Source organism: Nelumbo nucifera, chromosome 6 (genome assembly GCF_055504915.1).
Source record: "Nelumbo nucifera cultivar China Antique chromosome 6, China Antique-T2T, whole genome shotgun sequence".
Taxonomy (NCBI): domain Eukaryota; kingdom Viridiplantae; phylum Streptophyta; class Magnoliopsida; order Proteales; family Nelumbonaceae; genus Nelumbo; species Nelumbo nucifera.
The window spans coordinates 57,760,258-57,785,673 of NC_142654.1; the positions used below are offsets into that span (position 1 = coordinate 57,760,258).

The 25,416-nt window shown below is 37.9% G+C and overlaps 2 protein-coding genes and 2 long non-coding RNA genes across 12 annotated transcripts; 1 reads left to right on the top strand and 3 right to left on the bottom strand.

Annotated features, from left to right (window-relative positions):
* Positions 1-87: 87 nt before the first annotated feature.
* On the top strand, positions 88-20,184 carry LOC104601968 (uncharacterized). 9 transcript variants are annotated; one of them, XR_016077403.1, is made up of 6 exons: positions 9,426-9,687; positions 10,631-10,944; positions 13,122-13,229; positions 13,322-13,505; positions 17,025-17,290; positions 17,734-20,184. XR_016077403.1 is itself a non-coding variant. In XM_088889826.1 (5 exons), the coding sequence occupies exons 1-5, from the start codon at positions 9,666-9,668 to the stop codon at positions 17,039-17,041; spliced, it is 645 nt and encodes a 214-aa protein (XP_088745952.1). In that variant the 5' UTR covers positions 9,426-9,665; the 3' UTR covers positions 17,042-17,681. The 9 variants fall into 9 exon arrangements, 8 of the variants coding, with proteins under 8 accessions (XP_088745951.1, XP_088745952.1, XP_010263788.1 ...); XM_088889826.1 differs by lacking the exon at positions 17,734-20,184 and having other exon boundaries at positions 17,025-17,681; XM_088889825.1 differs by lacking the exons at positions 9,426-9,687; positions 17,025-17,290; positions 17,734-20,184 and adding an exon at positions 88-2,487 and having other exon boundaries at positions 13,322-14,443.
* On the bottom strand, positions 6,495-8,965 carry LOC148791086 (uncharacterized). Its single transcript, XR_016077404.1, has 3 exons — positions 8,798-8,965; positions 8,408-8,619; positions 6,495-6,748 (listed from the first exon to the last, which is right to left on the bottom strand). It is a non-coding gene; the product is annotated as an uncharacterized LOC148791086 (long non-coding RNA).
* Positions 9,091-9,656, bottom strand: LOC104601967 (uncharacterized). Its single transcript, XR_016077405.1, has 3 exons — positions 9,526-9,656; positions 9,352-9,415; positions 9,091-9,227 (listed from the first exon to the last, which is right to left on the bottom strand). It is a non-coding gene; the product is annotated as an uncharacterized LOC104601967 (long non-coding RNA).
* On the bottom strand, positions 18,632-23,023 carry LOC104601966 (uncharacterized). Its single transcript, XM_010265484.3, has one exon. It carries the CDS (start codon positions 21,793-21,795, stop codon positions 18,973-18,975), a length of 2,823 nt encoding a protein of 940 aa, XP_010263786.1. The 5' UTR covers positions 21,796-23,023; the 3' UTR covers positions 18,632-18,972.
* Positions 23,024-25,416: the final 2,393 nt, after the last annotated feature.

Consider the following 25,416-nt stretch of genomic DNA (forward strand, 5'->3'; position numbering starts at 1 on the left):
TTTTCTTTGACATGGAGGACAATCTGTGTATTCTTTCCAAATCCAAGAAAATGTGCTCTAGAAAAGAAATGTGGGAAATACTGCATGACCACTACATTTACATGCTTTTGATATTAGAGCTAAATGCAACTCATATAATAGACTTCACATGGACTGGAGAAATGAATAACTTGTTACTCCACCCTATTTGACAAATCTGGATTGTCTGTGTATCCCTCCAAGTGGTTAGAATATGATATGCAGACAAGAAATCTCAACAACTCATTTATGAAAAATTTTCCTAATATATGTAGTAGGAGTATGGGTTTTTTCTTCAGTTAAGGGATGTTTTTGTTCTTCACCACAGAGGTCCAAGACCCCAGACAGATGGGACAAACATTGGGTAATGGCCTTTTTTAATGGTTTGCATCCACCTTTAAGAATGACATGGAAAACCAGCATAACGAGCTGCTATTATGATACTTGCTTACATGTTCTGTAGAGCTGATGACACAAAAGGGAAGAGATCAGATGATGATTTGGTGCCAATATCATCCCTTCAGTATTGCAGTCATCAAGATTTAGCATAAACAAGGAATTTGGAGTTCTTTCATCATTGAACTTGGAATGCCAAAACAAAGTCAACAGTTAGCAACTTGGGAAAAATACCTTGAATTCAAAGGCAAGTCACATGGTCTCTTTCAAAATTTCCTCTTTAGAAACTAATATCACTTTCTTATTGGAGTTTTCTTCTGGTACAAAGAAAAGGGTCCTATTACATATACAAATACATACTATGATTATTAGTTGAGGATGGACTTTAGTGCTCTGTAGGAAGTTACCCACCAGCTGTTCTTTGGCTTGCATGTTTTGAGGTTCTACACAGTTTATGGCCCATTTTTGAGTTCTAGGATTTTGGTGTAGAGATCCTCCTTTTGACATGGAAAACCAACACAACGAGTTGCTATCATGATAGTTTCCTACATGTGCTGTAGCATTGTTGACACAAAAGGGTAGAGATCAGATGGACCAAATCATCCCTTCAGTATTGTGGTCATCAAGCTTCAGCATAAACAAGGAATTTGGAGTTCTTTCATCATTGAGCTCGGAATGCCAAAACAAAGTCAACAGTTAGGAACTTGGAAAAAGTACCTTGAATTCAAAGGCAAGTCATATGGTATCTAAGTTTCCTCTTTGGAAACCAATACCACTCTCTTATTGGAGCTTTCTTCTGGTACAAGGAAAAGGAAAGGGTCCTATTACATATACAAATACATACTCTGGTTATTAATTGAGGAGAGACTTTAGTGTTTTGTAGGAGGTTCCCCACCAGCTGTTCTTTAGGTGCAGGTATTGAGGTTCTACACAGTTTATAACCCATGTTTGAGTTCCGGGATTTCGGTGTAGAGATCCATCTTGTGAGATTGGTGTCAAAGAAATGCGTCTCTTTGGAAGAATATTGCTTTGAGGAGGAAGTATTGTTTTGAGGAAGAGGTTACCTTTTGGCTTTTTTTCACTTGTTTCATTATTATCTTCCCAAATATCTATTGGATTTTTTTTCATTTTTTTCAGTAGATGCAGTTTGAAGAGTCAGCCACGTAAAATCTTGCATTCTTGTGGTTGTGATTTTATATTATTTTTCACTATTTCTTATTTCCAACAAACCATAATCATGTTTCCGCACAAAACCAACACTCAAGACAACTAAGGTTGTGTTTGGTAACATTACCATTTTAGGATCAAACATTTAGAGAGGAAATTACATTTCATGTCAAGATGCCAACGCAGGCACTTTGACATGAAATTTGTTTGGTCGGTACTGATGGTAGAGTGGCCATAGGCCCTCGTTTGATCCTCAACATGTTGGAATATCCAATGGCCATGTGACAAGCCACATGTTGATGGAAGATGATTATTTCATGGTTATCTCTATGCAACACCTTCATACACAATCATTCACTTCTTTATTTTTTCTTAAATTATTATCTATTTATTTATTTTCTATAAAAATAAATTTATTTGATTGTTTACTAAAAAATGTTTTATGCATAGAGATACCGATACTACTGGATTACTTTGGATCCTAGTTCCAGTTCTTACTGGGTCAATGGATATCCATTTGGCTTGGTCTAGGCTGGATGACCAAGTGGTTAGATCATTGGTCAATGAGACACTTGTCTCAATCTGGAGAGGCCTTGACTTGGTCTCCCCCAAACATTCAAGTTGGTTAAGTTCCCTCCTCAAAACAAGGAAGGGAACATTGGATTGAGACATATATATTGCTATCTCATAATGATAGTACATAAGAAGAAAATAAGATATCTTGGAAGGTCAAGTAACCTCCAATTTTTGGCCCCATCCAGATTTAGCTGTTCTCTCTTACGTTTTGTTTGAGAGTTTGGTGTCTCGGATCCCATTTTGTGTGGCTGCTATTCTTTCTTCTTTTATGTGTAGGTTTAGACTGCCCAAGTATCAGCCGTCCATCTCTGCATCTTAATGTTTCAACAGGTACTTATGCTTACTAAGCATTGAACAAGTGTTTTGAGCATTGTTGTGTTTGGTGTTGGCATTGCTACCTAATAACCTAAAACGTTTAAATGAAATGTTTATATTCAGTGTGACACTACCCAAATATACTAAATCTCATCCAAATGGTCAAATTTAAAATAAATAAATAAATAATCGTTTTCTGATTATTGGCTCATTATTACACATAGATTAACATCTAGATGCTGCTCTGATCAAGGTTCAAAATTTTGACACAATATGGTCTGTATCAGGCATATCATATTGTATTGTGGCTTCACTGAGACAACTTTTTTAAGGAATTTCCAAAAACTTATGTTTTTAAACATCAATAACGCCCAATATGCATGTTGGTGCATGTCGGGTATATCAATACTTTGAACCTCGGATCTGATGGATCTAGAAGCATAGACCCAAAAAAAAGAGTCTTTCTTTTGGAGGTTTTATGGGTACTCAATAGTGTATACCCATTTTTTCTAGCATGTGATGCACCAAAATATATCTCTAAACTGCCATGTAGGATGCCAACTAAGATCCAGGTCATTGGACTATTTCTTCAAAAGGGCAGCCAGTGAAGGAAACATCAATTTGATGTTCCCCCCAACACGCCTGGTTTATGTTTCCATTAGAAATGTTTTATGACTCTTTTAACTCAATATAGTCTCATCCAAACAACAAACAAACGTATAAACTCAAAACACGTAGGTGTCACTGATGTGGCAGCTTTTCAAATAGAAACAGCCGTAATACCAAACATCACCTAAAATATATCAGATTCCTTACCTCAATATCCAATAGCATAGCTAAGATGATAATTCCCATGCAAGTGGATCATCAAATCCTAACCTTTTGTCATGAATCAATAAGACAAGGGGGAAAGGTAGAGAAAACATAAAGTATCCTACAATGTCTTAATGTAAACAATTCCATGATAAAGGGCAGCCCAGTGCATGAGGCTCCCACCAAGAGGGACAGATGTATGCAGCCTTAAACAATTCCATGATGCAGAATACAAAACTATTTCATTGAATGGACAAATTGATGGAACCCATCACCAAGAGGTGCCCTAAATTGCTCCTAAAGGGTTGGAAAGCAACATTTCACATTTGCAAGAAACTATTTTGAGACAAAAACTAAAAAAGTGATTTTTCAAAAATCTCATTTCAAAAAGTTGCTTTTTTAGAAGGTAAAATGTTGCTTGGTGCCAAGGTAAAATGTTGGGCTGACAACTGTGAGCTTTCATGGTAATTTTTCTTAAGATTCCATGCATAATATAAAACCAGTAAATATCATGTCTGTTGGGAAATGGGGTCACTGTAACTTTGGAGGAGAAGCTCTAAGGCACGTCTGAAGACACTGTCTTTAGAACGTTATTTGCCCCCACTTAGTTTCACTGAGTTTGCTGTTGGGTTATAGGCAAATCCGTTCCCAAGATACAACAGAGCCTTAGGCGAGAATCTGCAACTAGCAAAGTTGAAGAATCTCCGAAGAAACCTTCTGTGAGACTGAAGCAGACTGGACTGAGAGAGAGAGAGAAAGTGAATTTCGAAATTGTGTGTTTTTGGAGTCTGATTCATGCTCCTTAAATAGTTTATGAAGATGTATGAAGAAAAGGTAGGTGCTGGTTCAGAGAAGGCACCTTGAACAGTCACAATTTCAAACATTGTGACTGTTTAAAAAGTAGTTAACAGTTAATGATTGTTAACTTTGAATTGTGCCTCTTGATCACACCCGATTGAATCGTGACCGTTGATCTCATCAATGGTGATCAACGGTCAACAACGCACCAAAACCAAAGCCGCCCTTCGCGAGCCACGCGAAGTGCAAGCAAAGTGTGCCTCTAAAGCGCCTCATTGCGCCGCACACACGCGCGCACACGCGTGCGTGCGCGCTGCGCGGTATCAAACCCCCATACTCTCCTCTACTATTTCTAAGGAGTGTAAATCAGCTCCTATTGAAATACTGAAAACAAAGCTTATAATTTTCCAATGTGGGACAAGTTCAAAACTGGGTTTTTGTAAGAGAAAAGCTAATTTTTTCAATCAAGTGTGCAGGTGCAAATTCTCATGAAATTGACCAATCAAACCCATTGGATTTAATCTCTTACGAGATTAAAATCCAACAATGTCTCTGTCACCATATGTTATACAAAATATGTGGCATCCACCATACATGTATAGCTCAGTTTATCCACCATCAGCATAAACTGTCCTTATAGAACATGTATATAACAATAACAACTGATTGAAAGCCTAATATACAAGTAGGTGACAATGAGACCCAACTCAACCAAAAACCAGGAATGTGGCAAACGACCTCAATAATTAGAGACTTCAGGTTCTATCATTAGGTACTTTCTCAGCCAACCGAAAAATATGGGCACACATTTCAGTTTTATCCACAAGTTCTAAAATGCAGACATCTCCTTCTAGAATCTTGTTACCATGTACAAAACTAGGCCACCCTCCACAGAAAGAATAATACTGTTCCCCAGAGCAGACCAAGTTCACCATCCAAAGACATGGAGGATAATCTGTGTATTCTTTCCAAATCCAAGAAAATATACTCTAGAAAAGCAAATTGGGAAATGCTGCATGACCAATATACAGTCACTAAAAAATAACAAACAATAACATTAGGCATGGTAAATGAAAAGGCATCAGGGTGTAAAAAGGAAGTACGAGAATTGAAGATTGTCAAAATTTAAAAGTAGCAACGAAATCATATATTCGCAAAACAGTAAATAGGTTGTACTAGAATATCTTAAATTGAAACTGCATTTGCATTGTCCAATAAAAATAAAAAGGAAAAAAAGAGAAGGAAAATACCGTTTTATTGTCGAAGTCCTTAGAAACAGAAAAATTGGAAAAAAAAAATACCAACCATTAGCTCATTAAAGAACAAGTTCTAACATAGTATCTCAGTGGAAGTAAATTTACATTCTCTTAGATGTTAGGGCTAAATGTAACTCATATGGTAGACTTGACATGGACTGGAGAAGTGAGCAAGTTGTTATTCCACCCTATTTGATGAAGCTGGATTGTCTGTCCCATCCCTCCAAGTGGTTAAAATATGAGAGCACATGCAGACAAGTCCTCCATGTAGTAGGAGTGCAGGATTTTTCTTTGGTTAGGGGAGGTATTATTTTTTCTTTGCCACAGAGGTATTTGTTCAAAGGTTAGGTCCATATCCAATCAACCATGCTAAGACCCCAGACAGATGGGAGCAACATTGCGTAATGGCCGTTTTTAATGGTTTGCTTCCATCCTTAAGAATGATATGGAATACCAACAGAATGAATTGCTTTTATGATTCTTGCTTACATGTGCTGTAGAGTTGGTGATACAAAGGGTGGAGATCAACAGATTTTTTTGGTGCCAATATCATCCCTTCAGTCTTGCAGTTATCAAGCTTTAGCATAAACAAGTAATTTGGAATGCTTTCATCATTTAGCTTGGAGTGTCAAAACAAAGCCAACAGTTGGGAACTTGGGAACAATGCCTTGAATTCAGAGGCAAGTTAAATGGTCTCTTTCAAAGTTTCCTATTTAAAAACTAATCACTTTCCTATTGGACTCTTCTTCTGGTACAAGGAAAAGGGTATAGGTATTATGTTAAACAAAAAGAACCTCATTGCAAGGAGCGAAGAGAGACAGTATAAAAGTATTTCACTATGCAAAAAGTATACAAGATTCTATATGCTAGATACAAGAACAGACCTCCAATCACAAAAATCCCTGTGGAATTCCTTTAAACACCCTGTGCACTGCTATTTAAGAATGCAATCTACCTCAGAGATTTAATCATCAATTCCTCTGTTAAGATGGAATCATTGAATATGTGATTATTCCTCTCTGTCCAAGTAGTCCAAATCACTATCAGAGGGATCACCCTCCAAACAACCTTAAGTTTTCTGCTAAAGCCAGCCAAATGCCCGTCAGAGTCTGATCTAAGTCTGTAAACCCAAGAAAAAGGAGAGACAGCAGCAGATTTGTGGGTGTGTCCAATGGAGAGGTTGACACCTTAAGAAAGATATTTTTATTAAACTGTAAAAGGACCAAATTGTCCTTGGTGTACAAGATAAAATAAAATACAGCAAGAGGTAAAAATACAAAGCCTCATCGGCTAACTCTCTTTATCTCTACAATGCCAGATTCATAATAGATCCTCCAGATTTTCAGTAAACATAACTTCACTTCAAAGAAATTGAACATTCTGCTCTGCACCATATTCTCCAAACCAACCTGCAGTGAAGAAATAAGTGATTTACAGATTCAGGGCACTCATTGCACATAGAACAAAGGGTATGGTTAACAGCCAAGCCTCTCTTCAAAAAATTATCAATCGTAAAAACCCTGTTAAGTACTGTTATCCACATAAAAATGCTACCTTTGGGGGAGCAATTGATTGTCATACCCTTGAAACAGGAGAAGTATCTCTCTCCCCTTAAATAAGTTAAATGTTGTATAAAGACTTGACTGAACTTTCCTGGTCTGTTCCACCTCCAAACTCTCCTCTCCATCATTTCTCTATCAGGCATGTAACAGTAAATCTTTTTAAGCAATTCTACTAACAGGTCCAACTTCCAATCATTAAAGCTTCTCCTGAAGGTGGGATTCCAACAAGTTGAGTCTCCATGGGATCTGAACACATTAGCCATCCATGCTTCCTTGTTCAGGGCTAATTGATAAAACTGAGGCAAAGAATCTTTAACCGATTCCCTTCATGAATTTAGTATAGGACTTCTGAATCCCTCTCAAAAGAGCACAACTGTATGGAGCAGTATTCTCCCCTGGATCCCAGGTTCCATCCCCTGACCCATACTTCAAATTAATGATCTGCCTTCATAAACTATCCTTTCCTCATTATAACCCTAAAACCACTTCCAATCACTGCAGTCTTAAATGAATTTAAGCTTCTAACCCCCAAACCTCCCCTAGATTTAGGGTGACAGTTTATTCCAGATGACTGAATTTTGAACTCCTCTTTCCAACCCTGCCACAAAAAGTCTCTCTATCTGTTTTCCAGCAGAGCTGGTACTTGAGTGGGGATAGGAAAGAGAAACATCATATAAGTAGGGAGCAAACCCAAGATATAATCTGTAGGAGGTTCTTCACCAGCTGTTCTTTGGCTGCAAGTTTTGAGGTTCTACACAGTTTGTAGCCCATGTTTGAGTTCCAAGGTTTTGGTGTAGAGATCCTTCTTTTGAGATTGGTATCAAAGAAGTGTATCTCTTTGGACGAATATGGCTTTGAGAAGGAAGTTATGTTTTGGGGAAGACAGTTACTTTTTGTCTCTTTTTGGTTGATATTCATTATTATCTCCCCAAATATTTAATGGATTTTTTCATCTTTTTCAGTAGATGTTGGCAGTTTGCAGAGCCAACCACATAAACTCCTGCATTCTTGTGGTTGTGATTTTATATTGTTTATCTCTATTTCTTGTTGTCATCAAACCACAATCATGTTTCCTTACAACACCAAAGCTCAAAAGAACTAAAGTATATCAGATTCCTTACCTCAATATCCAATAGCATAGCTAAAATGCTAATTCCCATATAAGTGGATCTTCAAATCCTAACATTTTGTCATGAATCGATAAGACAAGGGGAAAAGGTAGAGAAAACATAAAGTATCCTATAATGTCGTAATCAAACAATTCCATGACGCAGAATACAAAGGCCATCTAAATTCAAGTTTGAAGATCCAAGGGTCAGGAAGTTGGAGTTTTAGGTGCCACACTAATTGTAGCTCCCTTATATAAACATATCTACTGCAAATAAAATATCAACCGATTATTGAATCTTTTTTTTTTTTTGGTAACCAACCGCTTATTGAATCAATAATTAAAAACATTCACTATAAGAGCAATAGGAGGAAGCAAAGAAATTAAACAAACTTTACCAGAACAGAGGGCACTCCCACATTATACTTCTTCATACAACTCACAACGTAAGGGAATTCGGAAGAAAAAGACAAAGCTGCTCTCTGAACTTCTTCTCTTGTCTCTTGAGATGTCAATTTCCTCCATGGAAAATAGCCTCCGACATATGAACCCATCTCACAAGCAGGCAGTTCAACATCTTCTATATTGACTTTTTCTCGGTTGACTAGCCCTGCATAGTTTCACAAGCTCATCTTATTAGATATTAAAGGGAGCATATTCATGTTGACAGGTTACAATGACATTCTCAAAATTATAGATTACATCTGAATCAGATACTAGGCATGTACAAACACATACTAATATACGTTTCATTGTGAATCAACTCGGAGTTTTTACATCACTCGTACCTCGGTAATTGTCGCAAGCATTATCTGAAGGAGAGAATCGTTTCAAGCTAGCAAAAATCTTCCGTGGCCTTCCCCGTTTTCTTTCACTTAGGAAGCCAGATTCTTGGTTTGTTTTAGTCGCAGCTGCTTCTTCTCTTCGACATTCACTCTCATCAGAAACGATTACGTTACTAGTTGTTTTTACTTTTCCCCTCCCGAACTAAATTGAGTGACTTGAGGAGAGCTAACTCTCTTCCTCTTGATCACAACCTCAAAAGGCTTAAGTGATGATCCATACACGATCTCTGGTTCCTTGCCTCTCACTCTTTTCATCCCATTATACTGTACAAAATCGCCATTGACTTGGCTACATTTGGCGCGGAATGCAGCTTCTTTCTCACATGCAGTTTGATCGAATACTTGCACATCAAAACACAGATTCCCATCGTATCTGAAAACAAAGAAATCGCCAAATTCTATGAAATGATCCTTCAGAAAGATGTTCCAACCTTGTTCAAGAAACAACCCGTCAGTAGTCCCAATCAAATTGACAAGCCATACGTTCCCACTTGGACCTGTTAAGGAAACGGTTCCAGAGGTTTGGCCTTGCATGTGTTTCAAGAATGCTGGTGGGATTTTCTGCAAACAGTTAAGAAACGATTCAGAACGCCACCAGTACTGCAATTGGAGTTTCATTTAAAGGATCCCACAACAATGTAACACAAAGCAATAGTAAAGAAGGAAAGTACCAATCGTTCTGAGCTGACATTAGGAAGGAAAACCTTGAAGAAGGAAGATGGAATTCCTGAAGAAGCGCCCCCGAGGCTTTTAGTTGTAGCCATTCTTAGATTCTTCTTCATCAAGCAAACTTGAATCTTCTCCTCTGGAAATGCTTCGAACTGTAAGCTTGGGTAAGTAATGTTTGTCTAGGAAAGTGAAGCTAACTGCTCCAGTAAGATCATTTATAACTACTCTGATTTGAAGAACCGTATGGCAAAAACCAAAATCCAAGCAAACTATGAGAAATCCCATCAGCATGTCATTTCAAACACTGAATTGCTCAAAATTTCCTGCTTAATTATGGGGAAGATTTGTGGGTTTTGAGGGATTAAAAAAAAAAAACTGATTATGGTTGGTCTCTTTGAAGCGTGTTTGTCATGGCCGATTTCAAAAGTTTGTTAAATGCCGGTTTGACGGTTGAAAGCCGGGCCAGATGGCTGCCTTACCTCGTTTCGTTCGTACTAAGCGGGGATTTCACCCTTCCTTGGGCTTCTTTGCTTGAGTTTGACAAAAGCTGAGGGGTGTCGAGGAATCGAGGTCCATCCCATCAAATATCCCCGTAAATCCAGCATGAACGGAATGGTGCTCCACTGCTCCATTCCATCAAATTTCATCAGCCATCTCTCTCTTTGATTTTTTCTAACGCTTTCTCGTGTTCCTTCATTTGAAGCGGCAATAGCCGATCCAAAGGAAACCCTTCAACTGAAAATTTGAAACTCGGCTCCACGAATCATCATCACTTGTGTGTTTCGTCCTCTAGCAGTATTTCCAGAAACTGTTTTCTGTTTTCTTTTATTAATATTTCCACCGGACCTTAGATTTTGTGTTGACGCCATATGCCACGCTGCTTAATTGCATAAAATTGTTTGAATAGGAAGCTCAGACACATGTTGTTCTTCTAATTGTTGCCCAGTTCTTATTTCCTATGTTTCTGTCTACGTTGATTCTTTTTAAATTATCAATTAGATTCCTGGATCTTTTATTTGATGTGTATAGAATTTCAATTTCTAAAGGTTGCTATAATGCTCTTCTGTATCTAACGAGTAGGATTCCTTTTTTTTGTTTTTGATGAAGCTGCAGCAATAGCCATTATGAGGACTGTCCCGATAATGACACTGATTATGATCGTGGTGATAACAACTTCAGTGGATGCATGGGATACGAATGATATCTATGATCCCTGCTCAGATGCCAAAATTCTGAAATCCGATGGTTTTACCCTCGGATTAGCATTCTCCTCCAAAGAATCGTTTTTCTTTGAGAAAATACAGCTTTCACCTTGTGATCGACGTCTATCGCTTTCAACCAAAATTGCTCAGCTTGCTGTCTTTAGGCCAAAGGTAGATGAGATTTCTCTACTTACCATCAACGGTAGCAAATTCTCTCCGGTACGTACCTGAAAAAAAAAAAAAAAACTGAAATGCCCTTTTCCTTTCCTTTAACTCCTGACATCATTTGAGATTTCATTAGTGAAGGCCCAAATTTGGTGATTTTCCTGTCATCGAAAAGAAAAAGGAATATTAGCCTGAGAGTGGCATTACCATTACCATTGGATGTTCTGTATATCTTCGATGAGTGAGACTTCCATGAATTCAAGAAGAAAAAGAAAATACATGGACAGAATCTTAAATGATGCACCATTTTCACAGCACCAAGTGGTTGGGGGGAATTAGTTCGGATGTCTAATTATTAAGCCCTCCTAGTCCATATAGAATACAAAACTATTGAAAACAGCCATCTTGGTGACTCCGTACCCTATATTTTATTCCAAGATAATACAAAGTTCTGTCTCACTAGGTTGATATGCATAGGAGAATAAATGGATAGTAAAGTGAATTGAAAGATTTGATTTATTTCCAAATAGTCAAAGTTTGCTCCTTACACGGAAGTCATAATTCAGTCTTGCAATTGTGCTAAAAGGCAAAAATGTTTATACCTTCTCCTGAGTAGTGTTGCAGAACTAACAAAATCAAAGCAGGATCCAAAAATACAATTGGCAAGTACAGAAAATAAGAAGAGTACAAAAAAGAAAAAACAGAGTATTCAAGCATACATAGAGATTTACGTGGTTAAGCTTTACAGCTTATGTCCATAGGGCATCAGAGGAGATGAAATCCACTATAAAACTACATTCATAGTGTTCACAACCTCTATCACCAAACTTTGGCCTCAATACACCCATTTCTCCTCACACTCGGCCTCTCACATATTCTCAAGATACAAGACAGCTTATTCCTCAAAATACAATGAGATATATAAGAGAACCAAACCCTAATAAGGTTCATATTCAGGTTAGATCCTATATTGATGTGGGTCCATACCATGAATTTTTCCACTATAGACCACTGGAAATTTTCCCTTTAGATTTTTCTCAATTCTGGTCAGAGTGGATCATGGATCATAACTAGAATTAGAGGCACCAACACAATGAATAGTTTGAAGTAAAGACTCCTTGAAAAAAGAAAACAATCAATCCAATTTGCCCTTAACTACCTCTTGATTTTTTTGGTGCATCTAATACCTTCATCTTCTGAGATATGGACCAATTTCGGACACCTCATCTTCAATTAATAACCTTATAATCTTACATGAAATTCTACCTATTTTATGTTAAATGGATGTTTGGAGATGCTTCAAATATCATGAACTCTTTGTCATCCCTGACACTTGGTTTTCCATATGGTCTTCATTGCCCTTGTCCTTTTCTCCATTAATTATTGTTCCAACTATGAAGACCCAAGAATTGCATACCTGACAAGCCTAAACTTGATGTATGCAAACTTTACATTCATTGGTTTCATACATGTGAAATGGACCCATTATGCATAGTAGAGAATTGTTCTTTGTGTCTAACTTGTTCACATGTTTGCATACATCTTATTTCAACTACTTCATGTGAAGATACATTGCCTCAGGGCTGTAATTCTATATATAGCTTGATAAACTTTTGTATGATATAGCATTGTTATTATGAGGGATATATGCTAGACATGGGAGATTGGATTAGCTATTATAATTCTGTGCATTTTTGAGTGTTGTATTTTTTGTCTAGAATTCTTTGTGTTGTTCTTAAACCCATGACCACATTAATTATACTACCATGCACGATGTACTCAAATACATTGACCTATATGAATCTATGAAAACTATGAATTCAGATCTCATAGTTGCTCTAATTGTAAACATCCACAATAATCTTTGGGTTGATAGTGGGATTGGTTCTAGCATTCCAGGTTGTCATCTGATGGTTATTTTTCATCAAGCCAGAATTACCAGTTCATTTGACTTTCAACTAAATCAATACCACTTTTGTCCATGAATCTGTATGTCAGTTTTGTACTATATTACCAAGACAAGCATTCTTGGTGCAGATATGAGCCACTGGACCAAAATCATTTTCTGGTTTCCTAGATTTGAACATGAAGGAATTGGGTTACTAACCATTATGTTTGACAATCTGCAAGAAGTTGGCTGGAGTTGATATTACAAGTTTATCATGTATTTACTGACAATTTCCTAGTACAAAATAATTAGTTTAGTTCTGCAATTTTTATTCACTTTCCAGGATATGTATGGTGGATACATGGTAGCATTTGCTGGACGGAAATATGCAGCAAGATCACAACCCACTTTTGTTGCAAACAGTTCCTATATAATAACTAGCTTTACTTTGGTAAGAGCATTGAATGGAGATACAGGCATAACTAGTCATGTTTTCCTATGGACTCATTAATCATTATCAAAGTTGCTACTGTGTATGTGAAGGTACTTGAATTCCAAAAGGGAACCCTTCAAAACTTGCATTGGAAGAAGGATGGATGTGCAACATGTGCTGGAAAGTCATCTTTCATTTGCCTTAACCTCCAGGACTGTGCAACTAGAATCTCTAATTGCCAAAGCCATGGTGGGCCTTTTGATTGCAGTCTTGGCATACAGTTAGCTTTCTCAGGTACGGATAAGAGTGATGAGGTCCTTAATTCATGGTATGAGGTGAAGAATCTCCGGCAGTACTCTCTCTTTGGTCTGTATTCCAACTTAAAGAGTAGTCTCACTAACCAATATAACAATCTTTTCTAGCTATTAGGTAACTCAAGGCTGTTCCTTGTTTATGAAACTTTCAATCTTATAACACCCTCAACTCCATCTATTTGAATGGATAACTGTGTTTTACCAAAAAAAAACAAAGTGGATAATTGTGATATTAATGCATCATGTACCCTAATTGTTATCATACAGATTTAGTTCGCATTAGTATATGCTATTTATATTCATCTAACAAAACTGACAATTAAAGCAAGAGAATCGGCTAATGAACAAATACTGCTTGAACCCAACAAAGCCAGTATTAAGCAGGTATTGTCTTGATAAGGAATATGCTTTATAGGTCAGGAATGAACAATTTGCCCTTTAAGTGGTTTACTTTGTAAAATCGGTTAAGGAACCAAAGGTTTTTCCTCTTTAATTTCTTTATGATCTTTTTGACAATTTTTGGGCAAACCATGAATCACTTTAATATTTTTGACATTGTTAAGTACTTTTGACTATTGGTTGTCCCTGATAATGCATTTTTCTTTTGGTAATACTTAATAAATAATGCATTTGATGGCTAATAAACTCTTTAGGGTCTATTGCATGGAACTGGAATTGAATTTTAGAACTCCAAACAAGGTTTTAAGAGGCTAAAGGCATAGTTGAGGCGTAAGCCTTAAAGGCTAAGCCTCAAAGCTTAAGAAAAAATTTAATTAAAATTTGTACATTGATGAAAATAACATACAATATACTAAATTAAAATGATAGAAAGTATACATATCCATAAACTACAAGTTTATAAGTAATAAGTTTTGGCATTTAAGCATTAAATAAAATAATAATTAATCAACTAACAATTATAAACATTTTATATTTCTTGTAAAAAATAATTTGGAAGAACGGAAACAACTAACAATTATTATAATAATAATAATAATAATAATTATTATTATTATTATTATTATTGTTATTATTATTATTATTATTATTATTATTATTACTATTATGAGAAAAATAACAAACTTGGGACACTACATCTAGAATAATAAGAAAAACCTCACTTAATTTATCCAAATTCCAAAAGAAACTAATAACTTGATTAGTCCTTTTTGCATTGAACTCTCTTAGAACACTAAGAAAAACTAATAGAATTTGATTTTCCTTATTGTTTTTCATTTTTACTTTTTTTTATTTGGCCCATAATTGTGGAAGTGTTTTTTCTATATATTTTAAATTATAAAACTACACTTTTTGCACTAAATCATTAATCATTGATACTTGAGGCTTACGCCTCAAGCTATGCCTCATGCCTTGGGGCTTGAGGCTTACACCTCATTCTGACAAAGGCTTAAGCTTCACCCATCAAATTTGTGAGGCTTAAGCCTTGAGGCAAAATCTGTATGCCTCGCCTCAAGGCTTAAGCCTTTTAAAACAATGATCCCAAATCCTTGAATTGGTAGGAATTGGAATTCAAAGAAATAGAATTAGGCATTAGAATGCTACTATTTAGATGAGCTAAAAAGTTGATTTGGAATTAAAATAAAAGTAGCATTAATATATGCCCAATAGTTGAAGAGGATGAGCTTATAGCCAACTATTGCACAAATCTAGAAAGAAATGCCTGTTAGGAAGATTAGTCAAGGTGAAGGCAAGGATAGGATCCCAAGTCTCTGTTGCAACCAGTGAATGACCTTACCAACAAATTGGTTAACACCGTCAACCGCCAGCATCTTCACAATGACAAAAAGAGAAAAAAAAAGGGCCCAAAATAAGAGAATAGGCACTACTTTAACCCCTTTAATCAAACTGTTGGAAATTTCATGCAGAAAAATTCTGTTTGGATGATCATGATATACTCATAGGCCATCCAAATGGTATGTCTGTATCCAATTCATCCCTCCTAAGACCCTAGATGGCTGGAACCAACCTTGGGTAATGGTTTTCTTTTTAATGTAAAGAAAGAATGCAACCTACAATGTCTAAAAGACTTTACTACCACATCTATTTTTGGTCCTGGTCATGGTCCTAGTCCAGACTCCAGAGTGCTTTAGGAGAGAACCCACCTAAGCTTTTCTACAATATGATATACCCTTAAACCCAAAGCAGAAAATAGAATTTAATTTTCTCATGATAAAAGTAACTCAATGGGCGTGGCCTAGTAATAATTGTTGAGAAAGGAGAATGAGGGAAAGCACCCTCATATTAGGAATGTAGCATTATGGATCTCTCTTTTCTCTAGTCTCTATTGTAGTTTTTGTAAAAAATCAGTTTAAATTACCAAAAGAAGAAAATTGACAGCTACACGTTACTACACACCAGAGTAAAAAACATAGATCTTTTTGAAGAAATAAAATAAAATTTTCATTAAGGCCGTGTTTGGTTTGAAGGATTTGTAAAATAAAAGGCAAAAAAACCTACACAAGATTTGTAAAGGTTTCATTACCTTTCCCTTCCATTACCTACTTTTTCCTTCAAACCAAACACAGCCTATTGTCAAGATAACACCCCACCACAGCCTTAACAAAAAAAAAAAAACAAAATACATGAGACAATTGAAGAGACAAAAAAGTAATCAAAATTACAAGTCTGTAACTCAAGAATATTCTAGAAGTTCTCTCCCAATTCTGCTCTGCTAGTGATGAAATTCTGGATGCACTAGAATCCAATCCGACACCAAATTCTCAATCATAGATATCAGCCTATCAATATTCTTATGTTTATTCTCAAATAGTCTCGTGTTTCTTTCATTCCAAATAACCCAGCAGACTGCAAAAGGATACAGCTCCACACAATCATTGCTTTCTTGCAACCGTTAGTTCTTGGCCATGAGCAGAACATCTCTAAACACAATCATTCCAAAAAGAAAGAAATAAAACTTCCACATGAAATTGGTAGACCATCTTTTCATCTGAACAGTAAAGATAGCAGAAGCTCGCCATGCAAAAACCTCTACTCTTCAAATGATCGGAAGTCAAGATGCTCTCCGGCTGGTTGTGGTGGAGCTGGAAATAACAAAGGGTGACATAGTACAGTAATGCGCCCTCCCTGCTACCATACGAGCCTCCCACATTAATCTACCTATATGGTATAGCTAATACCATTTTTTGGTAGGTAGTTGCTCGTATGTGTGAACCGTCGTTTTTAAGGCCCCGTTTGAAAATATTATTAAGTACTTCTTTTAAGATATGGGACCACAAATTAAGTGGTTTTTAAATACTTGTGGGTGTTTGATAAAAAAGAGAGTAAGAAGTATTTATTATTAAAAAAAATACTTCTTAAAAAAATGACATAGATATGACTTTTTTTCCAGCACTTTTTAAAGAAGTACTTTTTCATTCAAATGGGACAAACCTGTCCCTGTTTTCTTTTCTTTAATGATAAAACTAGCCCCATTCGAATTTATCATCTTCTTCTTCCATTCGAAACCCTACAACAACAGGCAGCGGTGGAGCTTGATTGCAGGTCCACCGGCAATATTCGACGGTGAACAAAAGCCAGCCGACAGAGTTGGGTGTATAATACAGCCGTTCTTACAGGTCCAACACCGTTCTCGGTATAATACAGTTGTTCTTGCCGGCGGAGTTGGGTGTATAATACAGCCGACGGGGAGAGAGAACTGCTTCATTGGACTTCATAGAAGAATAACCGACCACTGCTGTAGCCTTTTTCGTCTGCTGGGTTTCCAAATGTTTTCAAGTAATATAGGTTTGATTTTTTGTGCTGTTGTTGCTTTCAAGCTGGTATTTGTACAAGATTCTGCAGGAAATTTCGTGTTAGGGCTTATGTATTGATCTACGTGTTTCATGTGTTCAATGTCTGATGGTTATACAAATCACGGGATTTAGGTGGAGAATAAGAGTTAGGTTTCTATCATTTTCTTTTGCAGCTCCAACACTGTTTTTGCAAACTCCCATTTTTCTATTTTTTTAAAAGAAAAGGGAATTTTTTCGCTACACAGCTCTTCTTCCGATAGTCGAATTTCCATGCTCTTCGGTCTTTTTTTATCACCGATTGTTGGTTTTGTGAGTGGAATTTAGTTATCTAATAAGTAATTTCAGTGGCCTCATGTCTCAAAGAGCGGTGTTGATTTGGCTGTGTAGTTGTTGCTTCAATTGTTTGATCGTTGTTATCTATTGGTTTTGATGCAGAATCCGTGAGATCTACAAGGGAAAGTTGGTTAGAAATTATTTGATTTGCATTTATTATTATTGGTTTGGACTGTTCGAGGATGGAATGGTGGAATGAATTCATCGCCGCTTGGATCTGTGTCGTGAGGAAGATGATGAATAGTGAATTTCTGGAAAGAAAAGGAAGAAGTATGAGATGGAGAGGGCTAAAATTGTTATTTGCATAAATATAAACATTTATTGGAAAATAGCTTACCAAACATTCTCACCCCAATAAGTACTTAAAAACATAATAAGTGATTTGAAAAAGTAGATTATCATACAGCCTAAAGGGTTGTTAAAACAAATACTTCTAAGAAGTACTTGTTTCTTTTAACAAGTACTTAATCATCAAACATTCACAAGTACTTCTTTCAACAAGTACTTAATCATCAAACAGGGCCTAAGTATGCTTATATCAGTTTCCACTATCGGCATCTGCAGAGTGAAAGAGTTTGGATGATTAGTAGAAAATCACCCATTGCAGAAATAGAAATCGTCCCCACACCACTACCAAAAATAAGGGAAAATTTTCTGAAAGTTCCAGCCCACTTTCTTTGTGACCCCCCACCCCACCCCAAGGTTGTGTTTGGTTTAAAGGAAAATGTAGGAAAAGGAAGTAAAACCTATACGAACTTTGTATTGGTTTCCTCACTTTTCCCTTCATTTCCCTATCATTTCTTTTTTTTTGATAAATGTTCATTTCCCTATCTTTTCCTTCAAACCAAATACAGCCTACGTCATTGGTGGAGGCCTGGAGGGTAAAGAAAAAACAAACACAATATATCCAGTTTTATGACTGAAAAAAGATGGGAATACTAAGTAGAACTGTAACTTAGAAGAAGAAGAAGAAGAAGAAGAAGAAGAAGTATTCGGCCAATTTCAATTCTGCTTGGAGTTCTAAATGGCTCCTGAGATGATTCAAATTTTTAAAGCAAAATCTACATGAACCCAGAAGGGAGAGAAAATACATTCCAAGGAAATGGGAAAACAAAACAAGAATAAACAAATTCACCCGCTTTGATGGAAAACCTCTCAAGGAAGAATTAAAAGAAATAGACTCAGCTTCTGTATCTCACACCCCAACTCCCGGAAAGTAGACTCCAAACAATAAGAATCACATATGTCCATGTTCTGCAACTGCGAGGAGGGTGCTGCAAAAGGCAGCAAAGGAGTCCATCTTCCTTTGAACTTGCGACAAAGACATTCACATAGAAAATATTATGTTTCTGAACCCTCTGGAACAGTTGGTAGTCTCTCCTCTGCAAATGATGGATTAAGAAACTTAGCTATAAAAGCCCACATCTTATACACATCTTCAAAATTGGTAAGAAATCCCAGAGATGCTGTAACAACTTCAACACGGATGGAGGCATTTTTGCTTTCAAGGTGGCCATTTGCTATTGCACTACACAAGGCAGTGTCTTCAAGATTCAATGCTCCACAATGATTTTTTGGGCTATCAGCAATCTTTATATGACTAAGGAAGCCAATGCCCAGAGATATACCATTTTTCTCTGCTAGCTTCTGAACAATTTCTGGGTTGATTAGCCCACCGTTACTGTCCCTCAAATTGAACGCTACAGCTGGACCTCTTTCGTATTTAATTTTTGGGCCATAAATGTGAACAAGAGGCAGTCCCGTGCTCCCATCTGAACTAGGTAATCTAAGTTGGAGTAGTGAGGTAACAAGCCAATTTATAAGATATCTGAGTCTGAGAGTAGTTATGTTGAGACCCAACATGTTCACATGGTCAAGATGCCTGCACGCTATTTCGGGCTCTCTTCTGTCCCACTCTTGCGCATCCCCATCTCCATCGCTGGTGGACTCTTCATCACCAAGGCTAGTCACAGAAACCTCCCCAGGCTCCAGAGTATGGCTCAATCGTTCTCTGGGGTTGTCCTCCATGCTGAAGGACACCCTCTGGCCCATGCTTGTAACTCTTTCCTTCTCTTCCACACCAAAAAATCTACCTCCAGCAAACCTGTTACCTTCTCTTCTTCCAAGTAATCTAAACTCACCTTCTGTCTCCCTCCTTATAGCACTTTCTTTTGTCTGTTGGCATATTTCAGACATCGAGCCATTAAGGCTACCATGCTGAAGCCCAGATCCATTTGCTACAGAACTCAACTTCGAACCAGTCAAAGTTGATTCTTCTCTGATCTCATCTTCTTTCTGCATTACCCTAGCATGCTCGAAATCTGCAACCTTTCCACTGTTTTGTGACATGGAATCCGTTTCTGCAAACTGCTCTTCTTCAGGCACCTCCTTAACACGGTCCAGTTCCTGTGAGACTGATAATACAGCTGCATCAAAAGATAGCACATGATCTTCATGTGGTCTAAGGTTTACCTGCCTGCCATCATAGATTGGGCTTCTAGATATCTTTGGTGCTTGTTTGGGAGAGAACAGCATATGGTTTTTCCTGCCAGTAAACCATGAAGGAGGCAAGGGAGATCCAAATTTTGGTTTTCTCAACTGACCTGAATTGTCAGATCCAAATGGGCTCTGACCCAAATCGATCCAGAATGAGTTGTCAAAAGATTCATCTTCACTGAAAACTGGGCTCTTCATGACCTCCCCAACTGAAATGCTCTCAGATTCTTCAAATATTGTGCTTGCACCATCCCTGTCAGAGCTGTTATCTTGATCCATTTCAGTCTCAAAAATATCCCTCACCTGGGAAGAAGTAAATGCACCAGAAAAAGCAGGCAACTGTGATCCCTGACGAATTTCAAGTGTCAAATCTTCATTCTCCTCAATCCTGTCATCCTCAATTCCAGTCAATCCATCAATACCATCCATAGAATCACTAAGATATTGTGGGAAAACTGAAACTATCCTCACCATTCCAGACCCAGTGCAGCTACACTGGTTTTGCAGACTTCCCATTACAGATTTCTTGATGAGAAGGCATCCGAACCCAGTTGGGTCAGCCCCAAACACCCTGTAAAAGGACGTTATAATGAAATCTGGCCGAAAGAGTGATAAACCAAGTGAGTCCATGTCCTTAGGGCCTAATGAACCAGCATCAAGTAAGACATGCCAGTTATTCTGCTGGGCAAGTGCCATCCACTGGTAAGAATACTTAGCTCCGGTCACCCTAGACTGAACAGGAAACACAAAAAGGCCAACGGCAGAATCCTTCTTTCTCCTCCTCTTGTTAGAGATCCGCTTTCTCAGTTCCATGGAGCAGAGTTTCAGGGTTGGCCATTTAAACCATGCACTGTAAATCTTCGCACCTTTCTCTTTTGCACTCTGAGCCATCCAGTTCACAGACTGGCTCTCGTAATCAAACATAGTTAACAACTTCTTGTTCGTTTGAAAAGGGTATGATTCAGCTAGCAATTTAAATGCAGATCCTCTGCTGACAGTGAAAACAAGGCCGTATTCATTCTCGGGGATGTTCAAATAATCCATGATCCTTGATTTTATATCGTTTTCCGTTGTGCCTTTCTCGGCACCTCCATATAGAGCATGGTTGCTCAAGTTTGCAGTTATTTCAGACAAGCTAAAGGCACAAGAGTCCCAATACTGAAAAGTCTGAAGGTAAGAGAAGAGCCCAAAGCCACAGTAATCGAGACATACCTTGGCAAACTGATCAGAGAGGTGTCCGTACTCATCCGTCCTTAGTTGGTCAATCTTCTCAGAGGATTGGAACTTTGGGTACATAGTGAGGAACTTGGAGAAGGATTCATGGAAGTCAGGAATGGACTCTTCGGTTTCGAAGGTCCGCTCAGCAGCAAGGAAGGTGGCACGGAGGAATTCCCTCTGGGCATGGAGCCTAGCAAGGGACCTTGACCTCCCAAAACTCCCATCTTGATTGGAGAATGACTCAGAATCCACGTTTTGGGATTTAAAAAGGGACCCATCTTCCGATGCTTCTTCGAGCGCTTCTCTGAGTTTGTTTTCCAGCACCTGCCGGAGAATCGAAGGCTTCCGTCTGTCTTCCTCAGTCGAACCCGAACCATCTCTCCGTCTGCTCTTCCTCTCCAGGATTCGGGCCGCACAGTTGGATATAGGATTCCATAGTTGAAGATGCATGAATGCTCCCTTCTGGTAAGCCAATCTGAGAGAAACCCAAAAATGAAAACCAGCCAAGCTCAGCCGAGATACCCAGTCTTTAGCCCATTCAGCAAAACTCCCAGCAAAGCAGAATCAGTTTCAAACTCTACCAGGTCCAACAGAAAGCAAAAGGTATCTTAGCTTCCCAAAATCAAACCTCTGCTTTCAAAAATCAAAACCCTAACGCAAGGAGGGAAAATAGCAGAGATTCAGCGACAGTCCGACCTTTAATCGGGCCGAGGGGCCTTCACTTTTTTATCCGAAATATTCAAACACACGGAACCAGAGATTCTTCCATTAAGGCTTAGAACTATAACTAGAATGCGAAGACTCGGTTCAAAAGAAATGCAAAAGGAAAAAAGAGAGCGAAGAGAGATCTCAGCCCAACCAACCTTTAACCCCCGAGCAGACAAAACCCTAGTTTAAGCCCCTCCTTCCTCCAAGAACCCAAAATTCAGGATCGAATTCAAAGCGGACCACATCATCAACAAGACAGAAAATGAAAGGGGAAAAGAAAAGATACCCCTGGACTATAAAACACACAAAGTCCAAGTTTTTCAGACATCCCAACAATAGCCACCAGAAAACCAGAGATCGGTACGCACCCAAAAATCCACGAAAAAAGAAAACTAAAGCAAAACCCAAGATATCCACAGGATCCCGAAAACCCAACCCACACCAAAGACCGAAACACCAAATTCTGAGAAAGTCCCCAATTGAAAAAATACCAGGCCCTGAAACTCAAATCCAGAAAGCACCCCAGATCTAGAAAAGTTCAGAAATCCCCCAAACCCTTCAGACACTGCAGCAAAGTGAGATAGAGCATTGAACCCGAGCCCCTAGAATTCAATCGATGAAAGGAATCACATCAAAACTCTGGGGCTTGAACAAAAGAAAAAAAGCGGCGGTAGAAACGGCTCCAACCACCCCTCTTCCCCTTCACCAACCTCTCTCCCTTCTTTCTCTACTTCCTCCGTAATCGAATTAAAAGTTTGAAAAGCGAACCCGTCTTGCCATCAACTTCCCATTACTCCAATGGGCAATCCAAACATGTCTGCATTGATTGTCACTGCTCTCTTCCCTCTTTCATTATTACTCCCATCTCAAGAAAAACACAATATACCTCCTCCCCACTCGCCACTTTTCTTTTCTTTTCATGCTTTCTTTAATTTTTCCTTCTCCTTTAATCTTCAATTAATTATTGATTTCACTAAACAATGAACAAAAAAACAGAAGGGAAGAAAAACGTCAACCATTGACTTCATATTTTCATAACACTGACTGAACTAAACTGATTATGATATTTTCCATTTTTTTTTGAATTTCCTTTTTTTATTAATTAATGTTATTAAGCACTATTTTCTGTGGGTAGTGGCAAGGTGGGCCCACCTCTGCTTTTCTCCTCCTGGACCTGCTATGGGCTAAAAGTCAAATCAGCTCTAACTTGTAAAGCTATTTCCTGTCCTTTAAGGCTTTACTTAAACCACCTTCGATTCGAGTTCGCCCATCCTATAAACGGATCGGATCGAATCGATCCGATTCGAATATTATTAATAAAAAGTAAAAACTGGTTAAAATATTATAAGTTACTAGTAAAATATGTTAAAAGTAATAAAATCTATCTTCGATCCTTTCAAGTTTCAATTGGGCTTGAAATTACAGATGTCAATGCTTAGCTTATGTGGCATACAGGCAGGCTGGTTGTATGCCATGTAAGCATATCTGCATATGTTTAACAGAAGTGTTCAGTCAACTCCAAAAGAAAGAGTATGAACGATTAATTAATTGTTTAATTCTAGGGGTTGCAGTCTAAAAATCCCTTAATTTTCTAATGGTGCAATTGCAGCCAGCCAACCAATTACCAAGTGTGAAGCCTGAAGATTCACTCACTGGTCAGTAGTCAGTCCTCCTGTCATTTTCCTGGAGCTTTGGTTGAGATGAATCAAAATTCAAAAAGCAAAAGTAACTTCACTTGATCATGGTCAACTTGTATGTTAGTTACTCTGCCACTATCTCATAAACAAATTCATTAATCTTTGTCTAGTGCCGCCCCATCTCTAATCTCTCTCTCTCTCTGCTGAACATATATTATTAAAATAATGTTGCTTTCTCCGGTTTAACTTTCTAATTAAGTTACAGTTTTTAATAAATATGATTTCCATCTACTTGTTTATTGCGTAATTTGCGGTGGATTTTTTTAATTGATTAGATAACCTAGTTTAAATTTCACCCAAAAAATAATCAGTTTCAACGAGATATAATGACAGAATAAACTAAATATTTTAAAATGTTATTTGACATAAATTTTAGCATATTCCATATTAAGTAAAACTTGAGTTGATTTTTATTTTAGTTTTTAAGGGGGTATTAGTTACTTCTAATTAATACTCAGGGTCCGTTTGGTTTGTGGGAATAGGGACCTGGAGTCTATTCCAACTCCCATAATAATTGTTTTGTTGGGCAGAATCAAAATCTCATTCTCATTTATAGTGGAACAGCACTCTCCCATTTGAGGGAATGGCCATTTCCTCCCGTCCTATGGAAATGAAAATCCATTTCAACCAATTTTGATTATGATTTCGATTTCAATTTGAACAAAACAGGTGAGAGATATAAACCACTCCAATTCCAATACATTCTAATTCCAATTCCAGCTCTAAAACAAATGGATCATCAATTTGAATGGTTCAAAATTTAATAATTTCTATTTGTATTTTTTGACATTAATAATAATAACAACAACAACAACAACAATAATAATAATAATAATAATAATAATAATAATAATAATAATAATAATAATAATAATAATAATAATAATGACTTTTTGCATAAAAATTAACAAAGTTACGACTATTGACAAAATCATATACGTTTTGAAAAAATTGCAAAAACAGTGAGCTGTATAAAAAGCTTATTATTTTTTACCAAATTGCCCCTTTTTTAAAATCCCACCTGTTGGTGCTCGAATTGGCCAAGGACAACAAGGTAAATTTGCTTCGCTTCCTGGACGAGCTGACTAGGAGGATCTGAGCTGTGCTGGGGATGAGGACTTGCTGCGTCTGAAGTGCGCTACGGCCAAAGTCGAATGAAGTCAGCCGAGGATCGGCTGAGGTAGAGCCGAGGCTGAGGATCAATGATGTCTGAGTAGGGTCGAGGCCGAGGACCAGTGTTGTCTAGAGAAGGCCAAGGCCAAGGCCCTAGGTGAAGACCTGAGACGGGGACCCTGACAGTCAAGTTAGTAGGGTGTAGTAGGGAGGGCGGACGAGGTCACCTGGAAACTAGGAAGCTAGAGTGCAAGTTTTGGGTCTGGATCCTAAAAAGTCATTCCGAAGAAAAAACCTCCCTTACCTTGAGGGAGTGGTACCCTATTTATACTTGAGGTCACCTGATGGCGGATGCTATGGACAGTCAGGATGTGATCCGTCCCTGAGCGGGCGGCCATCCGAGCTCGTCGCGTGTGGTCGCACCATTCGTTCCAACCCGGCCACATGTCGACGTGCCAAAGGCCCGCCAAATACGCCTACATCACTTGCCCTCCACTCTCGAGGCCGTGGTGGAGGTCTTAGCTTAGGACCTTGGCTTCGGCCGAAGAGAGTG

Bases quoted from the DNA above. Each gene is read 5' to 3' on its own strand.
- LOC104601968 (XM_010265485.3), top strand. From the start codon at position 9,666: ATGCTTCGAACTGTAAGCTTGG. The intron at 9,688-10,630 runs GTAAGTAATGTT...TTTTTGATGAAG, and splicing joins GCTTCGAACTGTAAGCTTGG to CTGCAGCAATAGCCATTATG. The intron at 10,945-13,121 runs GTACGTACCTGA...TTCACTTTCCAG, and splicing joins ACGGTAGCAAATTCTCTCCG to GATATGTATGGTGGATACAT.
- LOC104601966 (XM_010265484.3), bottom strand. From the start codon at position 21,795: ATGCATCTTCAACTATGGAATCCTATATCCAACTGTGCGGCCCGAATC.